Here is a 23,277-nt window from a genome sequence, read left to right as displayed (position 1 = left end):
GCAAATTTTTTGTCGCAAAATTCAATTATTTAGTATTTTTCACTGAAAGTATAATAAATTTTGCCGTAACATCTAAAATCTTACATTTTCATGTGGGATATTGTAAATTTTTCAGTGATTTTGTCGGAGTCATCCTCCTAATGTGGGAGGGTTGACAGGTATGTAGTGGGGTTCATATTTTTTTTCTGTTCATATTTTTTAAATTCTTATGATTTGTTCTTTATATTTGTGTTAATTGAGTTCCTGATGTCGTTTTTTTTCATAGGTTCTTCACTTGTGTGCATCTAAAGTAACTACTGCTTACAATTTCTTTAGAGAACACATATGGTAATTAAAAGTTTGCCCTTAGCCTGATGTTCTCTAGGTGTTCCTTGTTTTATCCATGTGTTTCTTCTTTATGCTTTATGGACATTTGTCACAATATAAAAACTCTTACAGGTACATACAGTTTAACAAAATTTCTATCCCAATGACTACTGCCCTGAACCATCTTAATTTTCTATTGTTATCCTATCAACAGTGATTTAAATAAAGAAAATGACAGCAATTTAAATTGAAGGTAAAATCTCTACCTTACAACCATGAGTCCTTTACGTGGTAAAGTTTCAAATAAATTGTTAAAAAACACTTCTTTCTGTCAGTGGTATGATATATACTGATTTCTATATGGTCTATAGATATTCTGCACTTATTTTCACACATGTAGTAATTACCTGGTATGAGTTCATACATGTAAATCTATAAAGAATTAATTCCCAGGCAGTATAAGGTAAGAATGCTTTGATAGTTTCAAATGAAGCTTATAGCTATACTGGATAGAACCGTGACCTAATGAATCACATAATTTAGACAAAACATGGTTTGTTAGACTTGCTACAAGTTCTTTTTAAGCTGACCTGGCCAAAGGCCATGTGAGCTATTGCCGTCACTTGGCATCAGTCGTCGTTAACAATTTTTCAAAACTCTTCTCCTCTAAAATGACCGGATCAATTGGAACCAAACTTGGTATGAATGTTCCTTTGGATATCCTGCATAGAACTGTTGTGGGGATTTTTGATCCGTCGAAAAAACATGGCCGCCGTTACTAAAACTAGAACATAGGGGTCAGACAGTAGTTTTTCACATATATCTCCAAAACAGTTAGGTTTAGCCAAATTCTGACATGGGGTAAAAGTGTTTTGCATGATGAGATTTATCTGTGGTCAAATTTTCATTTTAATCTATTAAGCTATGGTGTTATTGCCCCTTTTCAACATTTTTTGCTATTTTTTATGTTATTTCTTTCAAAAATCTTCTCCCCTGACACTACTTGACCAATTGGAACCAAACTTGGTATGAATGTTCCTTGGGGTATCATGCATAGAACTGATGTGGGGATTTTTGGTCTGTCGAAAAACATGGCCGCCATTACTAAAAATAGAACATAGGGGTCACACAATAGTTTTTCACATATATCTCCAAAACGGTTAGGTCAAGCCCAATTTTGACCACGTAAAAGTGTTCAGCATGATGAGATCTATCTTTGGTCAAATTTTCATTTTAATCTGTTCAGCCATATTGGAGGTATTGTCCTTTTTCAACGTTTTTTTGCTATTTTTAATGTTATTCTTACAAAAATCTTCTCCTCCTACTTGACCAATTGGAACCAAACTTGGTATGAATGTTCCTTGGGGTATCATGCATAGAACTGATGTGGGTTTTTTTTATCTGTCTAAAAGCATGGCCGCCGTTACTAAAAATAGAAGATAGGGGTCAGACAATAGTTTTTCGCATATATCTCCAAAATGGTTAGGTTTAGCCCATTTTGAAAAGTTTAAAAGTGTTCAGCATGATGAGATCTATCTTTGGTCAAATTTTCATTTTAATGTATTAAGCCATGTTGGAGTTATTGTCCTTTTTCAAAGTTTTTTGCTATTTTTAATGTTTTTCTTTCAAAAATCTTCTCCTCCGACACTATTTTACCAATTAAAACAAAACTCGGTATAAGTGTTTCTTGGGGTATCCTGCATAGAGTTGAAGTGGGTTTTTTTGATCCGTCGAAAAACATGGCCACTGTTACTAAAAATAGAACAGGGGTCAGACAGTCGTTTTTTGCATATATCTCCAAAACCGTTAGGTTTAGCCAAATTCTTTCAATAACTGAAATGATCCTAATTTTTAGAACTACAAAAATCTTCAGGCATAAAATTTGTCAGACACCTTCTTATAAGAGTTATTGCCCTTGACAGTGGAAAATGACAGTTTTTTTACAGTTTTCAGCCTCCCCGTGCAGGTCCGGGTGTTAAAAGAATAGGCCTGCAGCAGCGATAAGCTTCTTGTAAAAGGCTACTAAATAGTGCTTAGAATCCTAGCCAGGGGCAAGGGCGCTCTTCCCACAGAGCAACTGGGATGTGTGCTCCAGGTGGTGGAATGGGGTTCCCCTGGCGTGTTACATGCTGGGGTTGTCAGGCTATAAAAGGAAAACCTGACCGCAAACCATAGTGGTGCACCATGTTGGGAAAGATGCCACGTTCCTTGCACGTTAAAGAACCCTGCTGTGGTATTCTCCCGGAGTAGGAACCATAGGGCTCCGCCACAGGAGGCTAAATTGCCCGATCCTACCCACTTCTCCTAATTTCCAGTGGCAATCAAAAGTTTTTGACCCTACTATCCTTGTGTCCCATCCCTTTTTCATTTCATCATCATTTCATGTTCATTTTATCATCAATTTCATGTTCATCGTCTGAATATAGCTGCTGCTCGGATGTTAAACCCCAACAAACAAACAAACAAACAGTTTTCAGCCAATGTCTTGAAGAATATGATGGATTCAGACTTTCATTAACTGAAATGATCCTTATGATAAGTCCTATCAAACTTTTCTTGAGTCAAAATTGTTGGACAACTTCTTATTTAATTTAATGCCCTTGAAAGGCAAAATTCAATCAGGTGAGTAATTCAGGCTCCTGTTTATATTACCTCGTTGGTCTCAGGGTAGCTTGTTAGTCAAAAGTGTTGGACATGATAGGTTCAATCCTCTGCTCAGTCATACCAAAGATTTTAGATTGAGACTTGTAAGAATAATTTGGCTGAATAAATCTAAGTACAGTAGCTGCTAACACTAGTAAGAGACAGTTTGTATTGGTGTCAATCACTTTATTGTCATACATATTTTTAGTCCTTTGAGTTACTGACTTGATATTTGCCATGGTTGCTGTATATAGCCACAGTATATCTATATGAGTCTAAATTGGATGTTGTTCATATGTATGTATGTTTGTTTGTTTTTTTTTTTATGACTTTAAACCTTTGAATCTGGAAGAACTGTTAAAATGTTCAGTTGTCCAGAGTTTTTAGACATTGAAGATATTGATTTGATATTTTACATGTAGCTATATCAGTTTTTTCTTGCTGTGGGTACTTGTATCTTGTATATTGGGTCTTGAAAGGAATATTTCACAACCTGTTATAGAATATTTACTTATAGAGTGCCAAAAATTTATCTCCAAAAAGATATTATTTATATAGTCAATGTAACACTCTTCCTCCTTTTTACAGCATTGTTTGATATCATTCTTTCTGATAACCTAAGAAAACAAATACATAAAGGCTGATTATCTAAAAAAATACCAGATTACTTAATGAGTTTCTAGGAAGTACTACAGTATTATATAGAATGTTAACAATGTGAAAGGAATTTGTTTATTGAATCAGTATTTAATAGAAAAATATGTGTAGATACAATGGAGGTATTGTATTGATTCAAACAGGAACTTGAAAGGGATGTTTAATTTTTGATAAACATAATTGAGCTATCATCAATTCATAAGGAGGATATCCTTATCTTGATGTTCTAAGAAAATTTTGTACATTTTCATGTTACACCAAAGCTCTGTTTACATGGTGGAATCCTATACCTGTACTGACTTGTAATATGATAAAATAAATTGCATGTTTTTAAAAAAATAACTGGGAATTCCAAGAAAGACGTGCAATATAACTTGGCTATCAAAATATCTATTAAGTCATTGAAAGGTAAGTAACAGGTGGTATGTTTTACTAGATCATCAACATTTTAAAATCTCCTGGTACATTGTTGATATTGAGGAGCACCCGTAACTTAGTTATTGTACCAGCTCACGGCTACACATCTCTGCCTTTGTCATTGTGTGACATACACTTTGCTTTTGCCTACCCCAGTCCTCACAAAACAGGCCTTTTATTCATGAAATCAACCTTATCTTAGACCTCATGCTGTCAGCTGCAAGGGTTAGCAAAAAAAATACCTAATTATAGCTGGAAAATGAAGTTACATGTGGAATAGGTACTTTCAGTATGAATGTCTTCTATTTCTAATTTGAAGTCTGGGACAATTTCTGTTGAGTATGTCTTGATTTTTTGTTTGTTTTGTTTGTTTGTTGGGGTTTAACATCCGAGCAGCAATATTTCAGCTATATTCAGACGATCTTGATTTTTTGTGCTTAATGGGTCATTGGAAATAATACTTAGAGCTGAAACAGGAACTAAAATCTATAGGAAATTTCAATTCACCAACTTATTTCTTGAACTGGTGTATGTTTTAAAGAAGAAATAGAGGGAAAATTTCTAATGGAAATACTGTAATTATTTTATTACATGTTTCATGTCAGAATGCATGTAGCTTGTCAAGTTTAAATGTTTTTACTGCCCTAAAACATATGTCAGGTGTAAAATGTACAGTAGGATTATGTAATTATTATTTTTAGGAAATTGAACCACACTAAACTATGTCAAATATTACGTGTACATTGCAATAGGCCTTTTTTGGTATTGTTCCCAATCTATTAAAGGTACATGTATGCTTTAGTTTGCTTTAGATATTTTCCTTAATTTCAAGATACTGTAAATTCAGAAATTATTAGGGTATATTTATTTTGGGGTAAATAGGACTGTCTTAAAATTGCAACATTAAAAATTTGTGTGATGGAATTTTTTAAAGATTTTCCAAAATTGCAAAAGTCAAAATTGCAATAAAATTGCAAAAATCAAAATTGCAATAACTTTTAAATTTAGAGTATTGTTGTTTGTTGCATAAAGTCTGGGATATTTTTCTAAATTTAAAATGTTTGATGAGTGTTCTGCAATTTGTAAGGGATCAAATTTTCCCTCCTATTTGAATGAGTGTGTTTCTATTGTAAAGTTATATGAACTACAATTTACATACTGAGATATTTATTAGAACTGTACAATCTGAATGTGGGAATTAAATTTGTCCTTGTGAAAACTTCAATACTATTCAAAGTAGTGTAATAATTGTTATGATGTACGGCACATCAATGACGATTTAAATACCAGTACTTTTAAACTTTGTTAGTTGATCATGATCAAACCTTTCAAAAAACCCAGTAGATTGTTTCAAATTGAAAGAAACTTTACGTCATTTTCAAAAGATTGTCTGTTTGTGAGAAAATTTGTCTACTGGTATAAGAAATGATGAATTAAATTTTCTGTTCTCAAGGATAAACATTGAAATCTCCTATTGTATGTAAATTACTGGAATAATTCAAATTTTTACTACTATATTGTGGTACGTTAACTGTAGATGTTGACATGTATCATTCGATCAGATAAAATGCTACATCTACAGTAAATAAAGGATGTACATCTAAGATTGTTGTCCTGGATGAATGTCATAATCCAGGCTAAATCAGTGATCATTTTCAGTTTTTAACTACGGGTAGATGGTGACCTGTTGGGCAGTGGTTTCAATTCATTTTGTTTAGGATATTGTATGTGATCACAAGGTAGGAAAATCTACAAATTTGTATTGAAAAAAATATTGAAGAAAAACTGCAAATATAGAAATTGGGCAAAAAAGGCAACTGACTTAAATTCAAAATGATAAAAACTTGCAATTTTAAGATTATGTGTGAATTTGCTCAAAATTGCAAAAAAATAATTTTTTTCCCTAATTTTTACATTCTATGAGATAAAAGAAAAAAGGGGGGTCTATTTTATATAGCAATATACTGTCCTTTTATTGCAAGATTTAGTTTCCTTAAAACTTTGAAGACTTGTAATTGTGTAAAAAATTACAGGTACATTGTATATACTTTAACTATTGGCCCACTGCTGTTATATTTAGTTTCCATATTTGTACATAAACTGCCAAACAAAGCACTGTTCCTGTATTTGACATTCTTACAATCTATGGTCACTGTACACAGAAACCTCTAAGGTGTCATAGACTCCTTCATAGGGAGATTATTTTTAGTTATGGTACATCAGTTAACAATTCAGACTAACCATACCAAATATGGAATATGCTCTATATTGATCAATTTCATTCTAAAGTTTTACTTATTATTACACTATATATTCTCACCAATACCTGTATTTAAATTTTAATACAATTTCTATTTTAAGAGTGAGAATTAAATGTTGTAAATACATTACAGTTACTTGCCAGCCTTGGATTATATTAAACATGAAATAAGATTTTAAGTCTTGTCAATATAATGTACTTTAAACTGGCAGTGATGTTACAGTGTTTTGAATATGTATAAAGGTTATAAATAAGATACACATGTATTTTGTTATAATACTATAATAGTCTCTTTGGGACGTAATGTTTCAGTCTGTTGAACTGTTGGAGTTTTAATGGTACATGTATTAATTTGATTTTACCCATAATTATTCCAAGTGGATATCATTGGAAAGTAATTTACCTGAAAGCTGGAGTTTCTTTGGTTAAATTAGGTAGGTTAAATACCATTTATACATGTATATATTCATTTTAAAAGTCACAATTTTTAGAAAGATTTTAATCAGAATAGTGCAACTCTTCTTTTTGTTCTAGTGTAACTCTAACTTCATATTGGAATAGGTCTTTTAAGCTGAAGTTAAAATTAAGGGACAGCTCTCTCATGAAGAACTACTTGTTATCGCTTGATTTCTTAAAATTCACGAAATAAGAGATGTTTATAAAATGCCTATAAAGTATCTCAGGTCTACAAATAGCTAAGTACCTGGTGCATATATTGATGAAAGGATAACTTTTGGATGAATAAACTTGTGACATTGTTTTTTTTGTTTTGAGTCCAATTTTTACTGTTGAAATCTTTGTTTTATGCAAGCACCCTTCTTCTTTACACTGTGAAAACTTAACCTTTTAATAACAGTTTGCAATATATAGACATATTCTACATGATTAGTTTACAGTCCATTATGATTTGATGATAATAGACCTGTTATCAGTTGTATAATGATAAAATCATTGATATGTCCTGAACGGCTTACAGTATGGAGGTGTGTATGTATACTGGGGTAATTGGCCATATAAAGTTATATTTATATATATCTGACCACATGTCAATCAGGGCACTCGACCTAAGTTAGATGTCCGGCTGATTATCTATGAAAAATTAAGGTGACTTGATTTGATACAAGGGATTTTAAGTTGTATTTGAGCTGTAACATGTGTAAGGAGTTTTGAAGGTGTTTTTGAACTGCAAGAAGATTTGATGTTGTTTTTTCAAGCTGTAGGAAGGTTTGTGTTTTTTTTTTTAGACTATAAGGTTTGATGTTATTTTTGAGCTGTAGGGAGACTAGATGTTTTAGCTGTAGGGAAGTTTGACAATGTTATTGAGCTGTGGTAAGGTTTTAACTGTTTGAAGATTAGATGTTTTTAACTGTTGGAAGATTTGATGTTCTTAACTACAATGTGATTTTTGTTGTTTTGTAGTTGAACTTTAATGTTTTATTATTTGTATACTTTCACTTTGCATTTATATATATTATACGCTAATTTTGGCATGTTTCTATTTTTACAGCAGGTTATCGACTTTTAGGGTTGGCTTATCCAACTGAAAAAGAATTTTAAACACATATTTTAAAATCTTTTTCAGCCATATTGTAAAGAGAGTCAGTCTTGGCCATTGGGTGACAAGAGCGCTGATGAGTTAGATGATATTTTGGTAAAGAACAACTCAGTATTAGATCAGATATTTATAGAAGAAGACATGGCTTCGGAAAGATCTACACTTTCGAAAAATAGGGTAAGCTTACTCCTGGGCTAGGACGGCATAGACCGTGTATTTTCATGACCTGTGAACAAATAATAGACTAACATTCTTTTTTGCTTTTTGGCCACTGCACCTCAAGGCTTAGGATTTAGGTGTAAGGGTGATAATTCAACTTAAGGTTTTACATATCTAATCCTTGCAAGCAGTGACTGAGTCATCTCCTAAACCACCTTAGTGATTTTGACGAAATTTCGTAGGCAGGTTGAGTATCATATGTAGATGTGCATGAAGGAATATAATTACAGTTGAGAACTTCAAAGGGAGGTAATTGTATGTAAGGGTTTAAATTTAATATTAAATTCCATTTAAAGTGGGGGTTATTTCCTTTGTTAGCTTGCTCACCATTGCTCACAGTATTTGTAGTTTTCTTAGGGAACACATGACTTTTACTATGGGTAGGTAGTGTTTAACATGAGTCATGTCTGCGGAGCATTTTCTACTTAGTTCAGATTTTTTAAAGTATACTATATCATCTAATTTTGGAACATGGGAGAATTCTTTAGGCAGATATAAAAGAAAATGCTATGTCATTTGAGTATACATGTACTCCTGGAGTTCAGTGCCTTTAATGGATATTTTCTCGTGGATATTTATCAAACTGCTTGCACAGATTCTTTAACATGCACCTAAACACAATCCGTAAACATTCATATTTAGAGGCTAAACACTAAGGTAGGACACATATTGGTTTATATATTTTTGTCAGAGTCAAGGTGATTTGTAAAGATTTTCTTTATAACAACCTCATTATTTAGAATTACAAGTTACAAATGTAAATGTTTGCCCCGTAACAACATGATTTATGTTTTTTTTTATTTGGACTTCCTGTATTTATGTTTATTTTGGGAGATAAGGCCTTTAATCGGTTGTATTGGAACGAAATTATCATTTTATAAGATAGGTCCTACTTGTTACTTTTCATGAAGTAATCACATAAGTAGATTAGAGTTAGGAAAAAAGCATTAAATGGTATTTCTTAAGGAGGCCAAAAATCACACAAGCTGAACAGTCTGAGTTCCTAGCCCCGTCTTCAAAGAAGGCAGGAGTTAAAATTAGAAATGGTCCATGGTCTGGAACCCTCATTTTCTGACCTTTTGATTCCTTTTTACCTATGCCCTGGACCTTCAATCTCTTACATTGACGCTTTATTGAAAACCTTTCATTTTTGTCAAGTGGACCTTGTACTGTGTATCTAAATTTGGATGTGCTTGATGAAATATAATTACATGTATTGTAAGATACATGCAAGGAGAAATAATCTAATGCGGGGTTATTACATATCTTATGCCCAAGTTATGTAGTGCATGCTTTTTTTATTGCTTGTATTGATGAATACTGATCTAGCGAACAGGTTTTAGCCATGTAAGACATCACTTGATCATATCTGTTAATTGTTAACCCTCCCATATTATAGGAGGAGGTAGACTCCCACAAATCAATAAAAAATTTGGAATCTCCCACAAAAAAATATAAGATTTGTGGGAGGTTTTTATTTTTTCTGTGAAAAATACCAAAAAATTGAAATTTGATTTAACATAAAAATCTCTCACATGAGACAGTGTCAGCGAGGTAAAATCTGCCACATTTACGGTTGAAAAGGTTAACAGGTAGGCTTGTAAATATACTGTGAAAGTACTTATGTTCGTCATGTTATAATTTTTGTAGTATTCTTGGGTACGAAAAGGCGATTTCCATTGATGTGTATACTGGAAACCTCAAAATCAAGAATCCACGCTTCTTCCCCAATCCACGAAAATTGGTATCCACGAATATAAGTATTTTCACAGTAGTTAGTGACCAAACTTTCTGTTGTTTGAGATTATCTTTGAAGTTCAAGATCATGATAATGCTCATGATGATGTTACTTATTGGTGGTTTAAGAAAAAATGAAGGCTAAATATGACGAAGAGGGTCAGATTTTAAGTTCAGTAAAATGGTTAAATTTTGTGTGAATTGGTCTACCATTGCATGTATTTCCCAAAATCAGAAGGATGAAATGAAACATAAGCATTGTTACAATTTTTTAAAAAATGGCTTTGTTTTCTTTGACCGTTTACTGCATTACATAAATAATGTAAAATGAGTAGAAATGTGTCATTATCTTACTTCAGTTTCCTACAGTATGTTATGCAACATTTATTTGAATTACATATACCTTTTTCTGCCTGAGATAAATTGAATGACTACAACTCCTACCTGCATTTCAATATTAACTAAAGGGATTTAAGAATCAATTTAGTGCATATTGTTATTAATTCTTGCATAAATTCACAGATGAGAATGTCTATGTCTTAGTCAGTACAATGTATATAAGCTTGTGTTTTGTGGTCAGTAAAAATCAGGAGTTAATTGTCTGTAACTATCAGTTCAAATGATAGAAATTAATTGAAAATAATCTTTTATAAGAGACATCTCTTAAAACCATAGCCATGATTAAAAGGTAACCATAATCTTGACAGTTCAGTAATTTTGGCCATCAAATTAAAACTGGAGGTCAATTTTGCTTCTTGCCCAAGTGTTCTGCATTTAGAAGATGGTGATCAATTTGCAACTTGTCGTTTGAAAGTCTGAAATATATGTTAGATTGAAATGACATGATTTTCTGCATGAAATGACATGATTTTCTGCATGTTGCTGCTTTTATGTTCTAGCAAGTTTAAGCCATAATATCTTAAATACCAAAACAGTGGCAGTTTTAAAGGCAAGACGAAGAGAATCATTAGAATTGAGAGGTTGTGCTTTGATGTTTGTAATTATTTTTGTTAATTTTTAGCTGTCTTGGATCGAATGTCCACTAATGTAAACTAATGTCATCTCTTTGCATTTTGCCTTCATCTGTCGTCAACAATTGTTAACTATTTTTTAAAATCTTCTCGCCTGAAAGCACTCTGTGGATTATTACATATTTTTACCCTTGTAAGGTAAATCAGTCTTTTTTGAGTGAATCAGACTCCATAGAGCCTCTAGTTATATGTTCTATTTGAACCAGTAAAGCTGTTATACAACATTCTGAAGTAGTTGGCTTATACTTATTATTAAAACTGAAGTAGTTGTATTTGATATTTCAGTTAAGTATAGATTTGTTACAAGTAGACTATCATATTTCACAAACAAACTGTTCAGACTGTAGAAATATAAGTCAAGAGTTAACTACGCAAGAATATTTATAGTTTTGACATTTATGAACATTTCCTTGAACTGTCATTTAAATTAATCAGTTTTCTAATAAAGTGTATGAGACAAAGTACTTTTTGGTATTATACATTGTACATTGTATCTACTTTTCCCACTGCCCATAATTTTCTATCTCAGGCTGCTGCAGTGATACTAAAAGATAACAGCAATTTTCTGATGACAACTTCAGATCAAATCAACTGTGATATTGGTGAATAAGCAGAATAATGCCAGTTTAGGATGTCTCAACAGAACATCGAATCTTAACTTACAAGCTCACTGTGATATTTTATGTCCCTAGCATCAAAGCTGCAGTTATTCTGTATGTACGATATGAGTAAAAACTCGTTTGAGAAAAAAAAGCAGCTCATTTTACACTTTCTTGACTGAAAAAAATGTTTTTTGTTTATTTTTCAGAAAATAGAGAAGAGTTTTGAAGACTTGTTGACAGGATTGTCAGATGAAAGCGATGATGATATTGATGACCTTGTAAATTTTGACCATCTTCCTGAGGTCAGTACTTTAAAAATGGAATATCAGCTTAAAATTGGTGTTTGGTAGCTTCTTTTCACTCTAAGATGTATTTTAGTGCACTCACAAAAACATATAGGTCATTAGCAAAAAACTTCATCCTTTACAATTGGTTCAATAGGGCATTGATTGTAAAGGATTGTAACACTCTGTAATGTAAATTTTTCTGTAGCAATGTCTATTAAGAATTTGAAAGGATTTATATATAAGTTTTATGTTACACATACTATTGGTTACCACTGTATGGTTGTCTTCTTGGCTGTCTTTAAAATAAGCATTTTATTCCCCCAAAGTGAAGAATGCTGCCCCCTTCAAAAATACGGAAAATTAAAAAAAAATCATCAAAACACCAATATATACTCTTTAATCATCTATATATATAGTGTTCATTATTGAACAAAATTTAAAAGTTGCATTAAAGGGGTCCTCTGCCTTAAACCCTTTAATTGGTATGTTTTGGTGTATACATTTTGAAAGAGAGGGTATCTTTTTGGAAGTTGCATGATGTCATTACTACCAGAATTTTTTTTTCTTTTCTAGAATTACACGACATTTGTGGGTCAATATTGTATTATTATTTAACCATATATATTTCCATTGTAGGATGTTCTGTAAGCATTTAAAATTATACTGTGAATGCTTGTGTTACTTAACTATAAGTCGGTTCTACCATATCAGTTTATCCATTTTATGTATTTAATTAAGATTTTTTAGATGTTAGTATATGTATCAATTGATGAACAAAAAAGCAGATTTCCTCATTTCTAAACTATTAGTATGTAACTATGAAATTTAGTTCTTTTTCTTTCTAACAATTTGTTTTAATGGAGAAGGTCTTTGCTCAGTTTGTTGAAAAATGCCCTGCATCAAGATTTATCATAGATTCACACATGTTTAATTTGTGCCTGATTAAATTGCGTCAGATGTGTTTGAGCCTCTCTAATCTGTTTTTCGTGAATTCCCCAAAAGCCTTAAGTATCAAGTTGGTTGTGTGTCTAACAGCAGGAAACTTAAATTTTGTTTTTACTTTTGTATGGAATAAACTAAATGCAAAATATCTATGTTGGATAGATTGAGTAGATACACGTTTGAAATTTTGGTCCAGAAAATTATGCTGGAGAAGACAAGATCTTGAATTGTCAGGTATTAAGACAATTTCAATCATTACATCAATGTTCTATTCTATCCAATACTTATTGTAATTATATCCATTTTTTTTAAAGAAAACATGATGGTATAATATCCATATTCCTTTATCAGATATGATTTTCTTTAGCTTTAAAATGTCTGTCCACCACATAGTGTATGGTAACTCAAAAACACATTGATTTTAATTTTGTTATACAATGAAACCTGTCTATATTGAACCCAGAGTAAACTGATGACCAGGTCCAATTCATATCAATTTTATACATGTTGGACCTGTATTAATAGAAAACCTTCCCAAAATGGACAGTTCCTGCAGTCCCAAACAGGGTTGCTTTAGACAAGTTTCTGTGTATATATAAGTTTTGACCATATGCATGATATGGGAGGAACTTCCTTTTGTTTTGCCAATAATTTATTTCAGATATCAAATATCTATATGATCTAATTAAAATTAAACCTCCCGATTGTTCCATTCAGTCAGTGCTTGCAGGTTCTGAAAACATTCTATCAACTTTTCAGATGATCTTTCTTTCAGCCAATCATATTTCAGCTTTCATGATTGTGAAAGCATCATTCAAAGGGAAACCCTAATGGTTTTGATCCATTTAAAAGTCATCTGAACAGAAAGCAGAACTTGATACTGAATGGAACATTTTGATTAGATTTTTCAGAGATCATTGGACTTAGAAAATAGGATGAAAGACCCATCATGTGTGCTTGAACCCAAACATTTATTTATATACATTTAAAAGCCTTATGCATGAAAACTGGAAATCTGCTTTTTTGTTGATAACAATGATGTTAATATAATAAGCCCATCCATGAATTGTTGCATATTCCCTATTTGTAGAATACATATAATTACCTGACCTCAATAATCCAGTCTGTCTGTTTAATGATAGATTCTATTGCAACATCCAGTGAAAATGAGTTTTTTATTTGAGGGCTTCTACTTTTGTCTTTAAAAAAGGCTACTTAAATGCATGTCTTTGATAAAATAAGTTCAAACTGAATCTGTATGTTCTGGAATGAGTGATTGATCCCTATACACAACCAATAGTACTACACATGAGAAACATATGAAATGCAGCCTATGATACAGCTTATAAGTCTTGTTTTCCATTTATTTTTGGTCTGGAAGTTTTACTGCTTAAAGCATTCAAAAGTGATAACTGTTTTTAGTTTGCAACATCTGGGTACATCAATATGATATATAGTTTTCAGAATTTTCTTTTTGTGTTATTAATATCATATTTATGCATTTCATGTTTTTTTTTTTTGATAAGATTTTAATCAACACTCATCCAATGGTTTTTAGTTTGAGTTAGGGTCCCATTCTTATGGTATCAAAAGCAAGATATGAGATCAATAGCATTTGTTTCACTTTACATTTAAAGCAATGTTATGACGATCATGTGATTATCTCTTACTTTCAAATTTCTTTGAAAAGAACAACTTAAAAACCCATTATAATTGAAAGACCCATATTGGTGTTCATACAGTGTAAAATAAATTTTACTTTAAACTATAAATTGCATGCAGTTAACATGGTTAAGTTATAAACAGAAAAAAAACTTGCCTTTTGACAAGACTTACCAGTATAAAGGGGAAGTAATTCTATTAAAAGGAGACCAGTCAAGTACATGTACATGTAGCCTGCGAGTAGGGAATCTATAGTTATCCTGATCTTTAAATAAATGCATCAGTTGATTGTCTAGACTTCTAAGTTTTCTTTTAAGCTATCTATATAGGATCTGAAATTCAGAAAATACTTTTAAATTCATTTGTTCATCTTGCTTGATTGTATTTTAAACAGGTACCACTATTGTTCAGATTTCAGTTTTTAGGATGTCAATCTGTTTAGAAATTAAATATAGGGTACATTAAAAATGGATGCTGTACTTGTGAATATTTTCATCTGTATTTTCTTTTCTGAATTAAATTCCTCAAATGCCAAGGTTTCATCAGTTGGATTTTCATACATGTACCATGGAAGAGTTTTAGTTATTGGTATCGTGTTTAAGGAGGTAGACCTAAGGTAAGGGACACAACTATTACAAATCATTGGAATACAGCATTTTACATCGCTCTTGTGTAAGCATCAAAGTAACTTGGATTGATTTCATTCTGTTTCAAATGAAAGCTTGATAGGCTTTGGTAAAATTGTATATTACACAAATATATCAAGTATTTCAAGAGTTATGTCCCTTACAATAAGTCGACCTCCTTAAAGCCACTTCTCAAAGATTATTTAGATATTTTATTATACATTTCACTTATTACTTAAAACTAGTGAAGTATTTTCTGAATATTAGTAGTGTATTTTGCATTTTTTATATGTAGGCATGATATGCATGCTACATGAAAACATTTTCAGGTACATTGTATAAAGTTCTTTGGTTTGAAAAAAACTCATATTTTTTTTAAATGCAGAATACAAAGTGTTGTCATGTCATTTTAGAAAAGTACATAAATATTGTAATTTGAAGATATTTAAAACAGCAGTGTTTATCAATGTCTTTTCTATGCTAAATAACAGTGCATTTTAATCACTTTTGTAATTTTGTAGTGCCGTGTTTTTGTTTTTTGTTAGAAAAACTGGTTAAAAAAAAAGTTTTATCATTGTAAAATATCTAAAAATTGACCTTTGAACTTTCCAGATGTGTTCGGACTCCACTTTAATTGCTATGGAGAAGACAAACAAAGCCTATACAAATGCATCATTGGATAATTCATTAAAGATGTCAGACTTTGGACAGGACACAGATCTCATGAAGCCTTCCAAACCAAAAGAAGAAAAAAATAGTTTATTTGATGATGATGATATTTTATCAGCGAAGCCCAATTCTACAGAGACTTCTAAAAACAATGGAAAACTGATTGATTTTGATTTTGATGTTGAAACTGACGCTACGGAGGCTGAACAAGGGAGAAGTAGTGTAGATGATCTCTTAAACTTGGAAAGTAATCAGATGGATAGTGCAATGAATAGTGAAAAACTTATTCTGGATATTGATGAAACAGAAACAAATGATTTTGATGAAAATGAGGAAGAAGAAAATTCAACAGAATCCAGTGATGTTGAAGATCAAGAAGAAGACAAGTATGTTCCAAGTTTTGAAGATAAGACAGACATTGAGCTCATGGTAACAGATGAGTCGGGGAAGGCTATTGATATGGATCAAGATAATGAGGTAGGTATTTCAGAGATTTGGAGAGTCCAAAATTCAGGGCCATCTTCCTGTTAAAAAAATAAGGCCTTTTAGAAAAATCCATACAAACAATGCTGTATAGCTAGATCTACCAAGCCTCTTTCAAACTATTAACTTCCATACTTACAGCTGTCAAAAAGGGTTTCTAGTGCTACCACAAACCTGTTACTCTTGTAGTCACTAGTGGTATCTGTTCCATGTGGATACTGATAAAAAAGAAATATCTACTGGTAGTTCTCAATGCTGAATTATTATTGGAATATGATTACATCAAGACCTATGATCTTTAACTCTTTATACCACTAAAAAAAGAACTTTTTGTGATGATTAATTGAAATCCCACCTTAAAAGCATTATACATTCAATCTAAACAAGAGAACTTGGGATAAAAGACTCTTCAGATTCTATGAGTGTTGCCTCATATCTGTTGACTTAGACTCTTGGGAATTGATGGTAAAGGAAAACTCGTGACCAAACTAAATACCTCAATCCTGATGTCTTTTTGTTGAATATTACAACTTTCTTTTCATATATGTCAACTTGCTTTCAGCATGTGGGCATGTTCTTAAATCACAACTCGTACATTATGCCGCAGCTTATCGAAAAACGGAATCATGAACTTGTGAATTGCTATGGTGGATCCATCTGTACCATGAAAGATGATTTGTTCCCCATATCAAAGAGTTCCTTTTCCTCTTTCTTCTACCTTGAATGTTATATTTTATTTGCTACTGAAGCTTACCCTACCGTTGCACCTGATCCATGCTCCTGGTTTTTTGTGCCCCATGCAGGTCGGGGTGTCAAAAGAATAGGCCTGCAACAGCGCTAAGCTTGTCGTAAAAGGCGACTAAATAGTGCCAGGTGCTAGGCACTCTGCCCACAGAGCAACTGGGATGTGTGCACCAGGTGGTGGAATGGGGTACTCCTGGTGTGTTACATGCTTGGGTTGTCAGGGTATAATATGGAAAACCTGACCACAAATCATAGTGATGCACCGTGTTGGGTAAAATGCCATGTTCCTCGCACGTTAAAGAACCCTGCTTTGGTATTCGATAGAAGGAACCTATGCGCTCCGCTTCCTTTTTCTAGTGGCAATCTAAAGTTTATCGACCTTGTAGCCCTTGTGTCCCATCCCTTTTTCATTTCATCATCATCATCATTTCATGTTCATTTTATCTCCTATTTCATGTTCATCGCCTGAATATAGCTGAAATATTGCTGCTCGGGCGTTAAACCTCAACAGTCAATCAACCAATCATGGTTTTTAGTAGATTCTTGGAGGGTCATTATGGAATATCCCCTGGCAACAATGTTCAGAGGGTAAAGGTTAATGGTCATTTCATTATTGTTGTTGTGTGTGTCTACTCTCTTTTCCTTGTCTAGTAGTTATCCTTGGATTATGTTTGTTTTGATAACCAATCCTGGTTCCCATGATTTCCCTTCCAAATCAATAGTCCTCTTAAGGAAAACTAACAGTCCCTACCCAATAAGTTGTTTTAAAAAAGGGTTGCAGGCTTAGAGCAGTCTTTCCAAAGGTTCACTTTCCTTTTCAGGACATTTGGTCCTGTGATCACTTACTATTATCAGGACTGAACCAAGTCTTACTGTCCATTTTGACCTGAATCAAGATTGACTAATATCTTAAATTTTCTGGATTTCCAGTCAGGCATTCCAGATTTTTTTGCCAGTCCTGCCACATTTTTACCAGTTATATCTGACGGTATGAGGAATCTTCGGAAAGATTGCTTAGAGCCTAGGCTAATGCAGTTTCATAGGTCTTAGGTCAGAAATTGAGGGTCACTGACCTTTGATCCTCACAATGTTCTTAGGACAGTTACATGTATCCATGATTTCATATCAAGTGCAATATGTGCTAAACCTGTGTGAACAAAGTTCCAGTCTTACCTGAATAAAATTGTAGTCCTGGTGCATTAAAAAGGAAATAGTCTGTTTGATACAATCCCCACTCTACCACTATTCAGAAATCTTCCATAAGTTCCACAGAATAAACACAAGTTTTACATTATAGAAAAAGTTTCACTGCAGTTAAGTTCCAAGGACTGAAACAATTGTACATATTTGACAAATATTAATTTAATTTTTAGGTTACTAATGGTTTACAGAAAGAGGACAGCATTGATTTAGATGCCATAGTTCAGGTATTGTATTGTACATGTATTACATAGAATTATTCATTGCAGGGGATGACCATGCATACATGTGTATGTGTAGAGCACAAATTGAATCAGGATCCCTTTTTTTAAGAATTTGAAGAAAACAGATGTATAATTTTACAAAATACAGTGGATCTATTGACATCTCAGAATCTATACTTGGCATGAGAAATACATAAAACCAACAAGATGTGGATAAAAAGAATCAAATTGAGGAGATAATTTTAAATCTCAAATGAAATTATTAATGTTTTGTTGCATGAGTGTATATATTGCACTCCCAAGGATATTCAGTTTTACATTGAACAGACTTGATTTTTTCCGCTTTTTAGCGGAATTCCGCTATTTCAAATTTGGATTTTACAGTTACGATTCCTTTTTTACTGTATATTTACTTTCGAATTTGCCAATTTCCACTTTGTTTATTGACCTCGTTAAATCATCTCTGATTGAAACAATAGTTGGTAGTACATTCGACTCTGACATAGATCGTAATGTAAGGGAAGAAAAGGAGTGTTTGATGGAATCTAGACGATCTTGTCATTTTATTCTTCAGGATAATGCTCATTTAGATGTAGGGATAGGAAAACAGAAAACAGCCCTGAGAAAGCGAGGTTCTCTGGCAAAAAGGAGGAAACCCACCAGGAATTGTCTTCACAGTAAAGGGGACTCCAATGATGATAGTTTGTTTACTGACTCTACAGGTACTAGGCTTGTTTTGTTGCTATAGAAACAAAGGAATTACAAATTTCTTAATACTAGTTCTTGTTACAACCTTTTCAAAGGGTGAATTAGTTACCGATTTCTTCTTTTGGTATGGGAGATAGGTGTTCATCAGTTTTGAAAAAGCCAAAGTCAATTTTTTATACCCCACCACATATGTCTGTGAGGTATCATGTGATACCTGCTATTTTAATTGTCCAGTGTGTTTGATCATCAGTCTATTCCTGATGGTTTCCAGATGATAATTTGAACTGAACGAATATGTTTTATACAACCTAAAAAAATTTGGTATGGCACTGTGTGGTGGGTCTAGGACATAAGCCCCCCCCCATACGACAAAACAAAGGCTAAGATTGGTTTTGGTGGTTGTCACTTGAATTAATTAGAAATTAAGGACTAAAACTAGATCAGAAACAAGCATTTTCCTTATGTCTGGATAATAACTTGACTAAAAGGAAACCTTTAGAGATTGTGATTGGACCCTTTAGGAATTAGTGGCCAAAAAGTGCCATTTAAATTCTGGTCAAATTCTAATCCTGTGTATAATTTCGAAACACAATCAAAATTCAATGCTTTATTAAGCTTGAATGGTGTGTCCATACTTGCCCCAACTGTTCAGGGTTGGACTTCTGTGGTCGCATCATTAGCTGCACCTTGCAAAGCATGTTATTTGAACTGTGCGCAATTAAACAGTACTACTAAATATGGATCTGCTGTGCAATCTCATTTATCTCATGTGCAGTTTTCAAGTCATGCCTTTTTGAACTGCCCCCCTCTTTTATTCTTTTGATTTTTGATATGTATTTCATTTTTGACAGCATGAAAAGGGGTATCATCTAATATCCCATCAAATGCTTTCTTTCTGCTGTTGTATCCATCTAATTGCCGGAGATTTCAATTCTTTTTTTTTTAAACAAAGCTAAATTTATGTTTCTATTTCTTGTTTAAAGTACTGGGATACTGACTAATCTTTTTCTAGAATTCTATATTAGATTGAACTGACAGTGTCAGAAGATCTGTTCAAGTTGTAACTCAATCAGATAAGCTAAAAATTGTGATGATGCAAGATGGAACTAAAATTTCTAACCAACCATAGTTTCTCCAAAGAGATAATTATTATATTTTACTTTCAGAAAGCTGATCCTACTTGTAAATAATGCTTACTTAAGGCTTGGAAATCCCCCAAACTATTTTAGGATCCCTAAATGAATAGTGTCATGTATATTTCATAGACTGGTATACTTAACATGTCAACGCATTCAAGAAGGGTTAAAGTTTTTTTTATACCACATCCCATTGGAAAATAACATTGCTGTCTGTCAGCATTACTTTATGAACATAACTGTAAATTGTACAATAGACTTTGTTGAAATGTTGTACAAAGATAGGATTTATATGTTGATGTCCCATGCTATGAAAGGGAGATAATTAAAGTCACAGATTTTAATTTGAAGTTTAAATCTCTTTTTTTTGTTCTTTTCCAGAACCAAAACCAATGTTACAGAATGGGCATGATGGAGAAGAGGACGTTTTTGATAGAGACAGTGGGTCACATGATTCTGATGCTTCGTCACCTCCTGCTAAGAAACCACTCCCAGGCATGGTAGCATTACCTGGAATGGGAATGGTAATGTAATCATATAATGACAAATTCAGAATCAATACCTCCACTCACTGAACACCTCATCTTTCTGTCTGTAATTTTGTCTATCCGTCTGACTGTCAAAATTTTGTCACAATTATCTCAGCTCCAAATGGATAAATTTATTTCATATTTTGTATGTGGCTTTATATAGATAGAGGTTTGGTTGCTGTCAGATATCAACTTCCTATACAAATGTCTAGCTCTAAACACATACAACTTCCTGTACAAACGTCTAGCTCTAAACACATACAGCTTCCTGTACAAGTGTCTAGCTCTAAACACATACAACTTCCTGTAAAAGTGTCTAGTTCTAAACACATACAACTTCCTATACAAGTGTCTAGCTCTAAACACATACAGCTTCCTGTACAAGTGTCTAGCTCGAAACACATACAACTTCCTGTAAAAGTATCTAGTTCTAAACACATACAACTTCCTATACAAGTGTCTAGCTCTAAACACATACAGCTTCCTGTACAAGTGTCTAGCTCTAAACACATACAACTTCCTGTAAAAGTGTCTAGTTCTAAACACATACAACTTCCTATACAAGTGTCTAGCTCTAATCACAGTTTTATATGTTTTTCTATATATTTTCAGCCCCTTCAGCCAAAGAAAAGTAAAGGATCAACTCCTTCAGACAGTGATTTAACACCTGATGACACAAAGAAAGATTTTAGAACTATTGGTGTTAAACTTCCCGTTCCAACATCTCGTGGGAATAGTCAGTCAGATAATCAAGATATAAGTACAACACGACTACAGAAAACTTCTGAGAGAGAATCTGTCAAAGTAAAGGAAGAATCATCACATCAATTTGAAAAGCCTCAGCTAAAAGCTGTTTCACGTCCAAATCGTGATAAAATTGAAAGTGACAATTCTAAATTTGACATGCCTGCATTAAAGCAAGTGGAAAGAACACCATCAAAAAGTAAGTCTTCAGATAGAATGGACTCTGATTCAAAACACATGTTTCAAACTCCTAAACTTCGGAAAGTAGAAGATCTTCCTACTGAAAGTTTAAGATTTGTTCAGGGAAAAACTGGAGATTCTGATGATATAGATGAATCTAAAAATAGAACAGATGACTCAAGACATACATTCCAAACTCCTAAATTGAAAAAGGTTGACAATCTTCCCACACAGACATTACGACATCTTCGTAATGATGAATCAAATGACACAGAAATGACATTGGACTTAGGTGAACTTGGAGGTGAAAGTAGCACTGATGATCACACTGGATCATTCTTTGATAAGCCTCAATTACGGAATGTGCCTAAGCCAACAGAAAGACAACGAAGTATAGAGAGAGCTAAAATTGATGTCCCAGAGTTGAAAAATGTGCCAAAAACTGAATCAGAGTTAAAATCACCTATTGAAAGTGAAAAAGTTTTTAGTGTACCACAGCTTAAAAGTGTTCAGAAGGAAAAAGATGTGGACAATCAGGATCAAGAAACAGGAACTTTTCAAATTCCAACTCTTAGGGCCACTCCTCTACCTAAACGCAGGGAACCTCCTAAAAGTCCAGAGGCCAAAACATTTGATGTACCTGCCTTAAGACGCACACCTAGGATCAAACAAGACACTGATGGACAAGATCTTGATAAACCTTCAGTTGGACTGTTTGAAAAACCCAAATTAAAATCGGCAAGGTCTTTACATCAAGAAGTGGATGACTCATCAAGTAAAGAATCTAAACATAGATTTGATAAGCCAATGCTACGCAATACTCCTTCAAAATCAGATACTAGTGTTCAAAGGTCGGAAAGTGGCAATAAGGAAAAACCATCATGGTTACAAGAAAGAAAGTTAAAGCCTATGAGAGAACAATCTGTAGAATTGTCAGGTAGTCGAGAGAAAGAAAAACCCAGCTGGTTAAATGATTCTAAAGTACAGCAAGATGCTAAAGGTAGGCATTTTTATACCCCTAATCTAAATTTGGAGTTTTATAGAATTACCCTGTCTGTCTGTTACACCATTTGTCAATTTTAATGTCATACTTTTTTTTTAAAGAGCTAATGAAGAATAATGGGTTAATGTAAAGTTGTAAAGTTGAAATATTACACTTACTTTTAAAATACTGATGTACAAATATGTTTACTGATTGAAAAGGAATTACATTTTTGACATGTACATGACTTATAGATGTCAACAACTGAATGTATATGAATAGCTTTTTTACATTTAATTTTTTAGTGTCAAAGAAAACAAAATTATTTATTGCCATAGAACATATATGCATTAACTTCTGTATTCAGGGTAGAATTTAAATAAGTGTTTAAAGATTCTGTGATGTTAATGCATAAAATACTAGAAATTTTCTTAATATGACATGAATTAGCCAGATCATCTATACTGTCAAGGTGTGGCTGGTATATTATTCTGTCTGAATTTCATCACAGTAATCTTAACTCCCAATTAAGGATTAATTTAAAATTTGATATATGGCTTTTTATAGATTGGGCATACCTTGTGGTCCATTTTGCTTGATGGCCAATATCAATTATATTTTGTATTGTTTTGTTTGACCTAGCCATGCAATTCCATTATAAGTGGAGAAATACCTAAAACAACGATGTGTGCTGCACCATGTTTATATTTAGTATCAAATTTTTAGATGATAT

The 23,277-nt window shown here is 32.9% G+C and overlaps 1 protein-coding gene across 10 annotated transcripts in view; it reads left to right on the top strand.

Moving 5' to 3' along the window:
* The window catches only part of LOC148607775 (uncharacterized), a 46,657-nt gene that overhangs the window by 8,393 nt on the left and 14,987 nt on the right, over positions 1-23,277 (top strand). For 7 of the 10 annotated variants that reach the window (XM_088546995.1, XM_088546996.1, XM_088546994.1 and 4 more), the window contains 7 exons: positions 7,866-8,015; positions 11,634-11,729; positions 15,557-16,090; positions 18,214-18,267; positions 18,839-18,986; positions 20,490-20,632; positions 21,251-22,562. In XM_088546995.1, coding sequence (XP_088403121.1) covers positions 7,866-8,015; positions 11,634-11,729; positions 15,557-16,090; positions 18,214-18,267; positions 18,839-18,986; positions 20,490-20,632; positions 21,251-22,562 — 2,437 coding nt within the window. Of the gene's footprint in view, positions 1-133; positions 159-5,566; positions 5,763-6,472; positions 6,718-7,865; positions 8,016-11,633; positions 11,730-15,556; positions 16,091-18,213; positions 18,268-18,838; positions 18,987-20,489; positions 20,633-21,250; positions 22,563-23,277 lie in introns of those variants that run through there. The other 3 variants (XM_088547002.1, XM_088547001.1, XM_088546999.1) reach the window with 3 other exon arrangements.

Source organism: Perna viridis, chromosome 9, assembly GCF_037379345.1.
Source record: "Perna viridis isolate PV_CMFRI_1.1 ecotype Kerala chromosome 9, ASM3737934v1, whole genome shotgun sequence".
Classification (NCBI taxonomy): domain Eukaryota; kingdom Metazoa; phylum Mollusca; class Bivalvia; order Mytilida; family Mytilidae; genus Perna; species Perna viridis.
The sequence above is the reverse complement of the archived record's forward strand: the minus strand, read 5'-3'. Positions and strand labels throughout refer to the sequence as shown.